This window comes from Lepisma saccharinum, chromosome 14 (assembly GCF_977018435.1).
Source record: "Lepisma saccharinum chromosome 14, izLepSacc3.1, whole genome shotgun sequence".
Lineage (NCBI taxonomy): Eukaryota > Metazoa > Arthropoda > Insecta > Zygentoma > Lepismatidae > Lepisma > Lepisma saccharinum.
In genome coordinates, this window is record NC_139242.1 from 25,661,952 (window position 1) to 25,664,930 (window position 2,979).

Genomic DNA, 2,979 nt, shown 5'->3' on the forward strand with positions numbered 1-2,979 from the left:
CATCGAAATCTTATCATTAAAAACAACAATAGTAAGCAATGGACATAAACTATTTCATAGGCGGCCCCTGTGATGGAGTGGTGTCGACCTCCGTGGCGAACTGGTTAGCAGAGCATGCTACAATGCCAGGGTTCCGGGTTCGTGTCCCGGGTAAGGCATGGGTATTTGTGATTGTCTGTCCTGAAATTTGAAATTAGAATGAAGTGCTATGAGTGAATGACGTGTGATGAGGGAAGCTTCGCATAGGAGCTTTCCTTTTATATATATATATAAAGAGGTTATCACATCGTGCTGCGACGCTAGGAGTCCCGGGTTCGAATCCTGGCCTGGATGTTTCTGAGTGTTCATTCATCAATTTCATCATATCATCCCTCATTCCCATCTTCGCAAATTAGCCAAAAGTGGCACAAAAAGCGAAGTAAAATAAAGCCAATCAAATCAACCATTTCATGCTTATTTATAAAAAGGAGCAGTCTATAATATGTAATATGTAATATCTACATGCGAGTATGAAATAATAATAATAATTAACTTCTTACCTTACTTGAAGGTAAACTCCATTCTTCCCTCTTTTTGCGTGAATTTTTTGGTCACTTTATCGAAGAATGTGTCCTCACATGAATAGCCAAATTACTAAAACACAGAACAACACAACACATGCCAAGAACACAGCACAACAAAACGGCCTCGGTCACTGAATTTTTTTAAAAAACTGCATTCCCATCAATGGTGAACACGCTACGCGGGCGACACAAGGAACTTGGATCTCGGACACGTTTGACCATATATACACACTTTGCGACAAACACCGACCCACGTCGTTGAAAACACGTGCGGTGAATAGTTGCTATGACAACAAGGACTGTTTATGTTGCCAAACATATTTCCGTTCAGAAGGGATGGCTCGGGCCGAAACCCCACCGCGAGCGCAAAGGTTTTGACATTTTGACAGGGGGGAGGGGGGGGGTGCTTGAAACAGAAGTAAACAGGATGGCAACATAGCTGACGTCATCAGAATGTCCCCTATAGCTGCGACCACAGTGGAATTCCAACAAGAAGCAGAGTGCCAACTTCAGGGGAAAATCACTAAATTTGGTGGATTTATACTGGTTGTATGTGATGAAATTCATGGAACTAGAAGAGAGACGGGCAATGCTCGAAGAGATGGAGGGGGGGGAGGTGATGTAATTTTCATTAGGCATCCCCCTAGCTTGGATAATTTGCATTGGCACCCTCGCCTATAATATTTTTTTCCAGCGATTTAGCGAATTTCGTATTTCCATTGTTGGCAAAACTACAACATCGCCAGGATGCAGAGAAGTCTTCAGTCTCCAGCGCTTGGGGTTGGAAGCCAGCACAAGGGATCACCAAGGTCGTCCCTGCCAGCACAAATACGTCATGGGTTGAAAGGACCGCCTGCTGGTTCAAAGACTTTTCCCTCAGACGAAGAAGCCTGACGATAAATAAAGACGACCATACACTAGCGCTTACCCCTTGGTCGTTACTTGAGAGTGAAGCATCGGTTAAATTTGCAAGTCGATTATTTCCTGTATTTTAATATGGGCTTCGGCGATAGCCTAGGTAGCCTAGAATATACGCGCCTGTGTGACCAGTTTCTCGATTCCTTGTGTGTAAAAATTCCGTCCAATTTCTTTGAACCACTTTGAGACTGCTTCCTTTACTTCCTCATCCGACACGAAACACTGACCCCCTAGGTCTTGTTTGAGAGGACCGAAAAGGTGGTTGTCACAGGGTGCCAAATTGGGGCTATAGGGAGGGTGAGACCACACTTCCCACTTGAAGTTCTGCAGTAAATCCTGTGTGACACCAGCTGTATGGGGGGTAGCGTTGTCGTGAAGAACAACAACCCCATCACTCAATCTTCCGGGCCTTCGATCTTTAATGGCTTTCTCAGCTTCCTTAAAGTCTCACAGTATGTTGTGGCATTGATTGTTGTTCCTCGGGGCACAAACTCACTGTAAACAACGCCTTCAGAATCGAAGACCTTTCAAACCATTGGACAGGTTTTGGCTTTTCTTGGTGGTGGCGAATTCTTGTGTCTCCATTCCATGGATGCCCTCTTTGTTTCGGGAGTGTATTGGACCATGGAATAAAGCTGAAGAATTGGCAGTGCAGCATCAAAATGGTGATTTTTGTGCCCGTTGGTTAACAAATGCGGCACCCAGCGAGAGCACAGTTTACGATAACCCATCTGATCACGAATCAGCATAGACGCACTACCATAGGATATCTTCAGTTCACTTGCAATCTCTTTAATTATCACGTGGCAGTTAGCAACAATGATTGCATTCACACGCTCCGCGTTGTCGATAGTGTTCAAAGTTGCAGGCTGCAAGACATGCGGTTCGTCGTTAACGTTCGATCTTCCCTCTTCGAACATCTGGCACCATTTTGCAATCATGGGGTGTGACATCGCATTCTCACCATACACCTCGACAATTTGGCGATGGATTTCACTTCGATTATGCCTTTGTGACCACAAAAATTGGACGACGGAGCGCACATCAATGTTGGACGCCACCTCAATACGACGTGCCATACTCACATACTAAACCAGCTGAAGCACAACTGCTTCTGGTGTGTGAAGATAATATTCCAGACAGTGTTGCCACCCAGCGTGATTATTTTATCTCTCTTAGTACAGGAACACAGGTCGGGTGTAATTTACTTTTTGATTCACCCTAGTAATATCACATTGAATAATGCATACTACTTTTTTGATGTTGAGAATATAAAGATAACAATTATCGCATTTTCCAATCATATTTTATCAGTAAATCGAAGTTATAGAATATACAAAGAGGTTTGGTACAAGCAATGGTAAAAAAAAAAAAAAAAATAGGCGAATTGTCCATCAGCATTTTCACTCAATCTGTTTTCCACACGTGATGATCATGAATTTAAATAAACATGCCAGTAAGTAAAGAATAACATCTGCTTTGACTCAATAGAATTCCA

General features: G+C 43.2%; 1 protein-coding gene across 1 annotated transcript; it reads right to left on the bottom strand.

Moving 5' to 3' along the window:
* Positions 1–2,008: 2,008 nt before the first annotated feature.
* LOC145998318 (protein GVQW3-like) lies at positions 2,009–2,560 on the bottom strand. The gene has a single exon (XM_083134724.1). It carries the CDS (start codon positions 2,558–2,560, stop codon positions 2,009–2,011), a length of 552 nt encoding a protein of 183 aa, XP_082990850.1.
* Between the last annotated feature and the right edge of the window lie 419 nt (positions 2,561–2,979).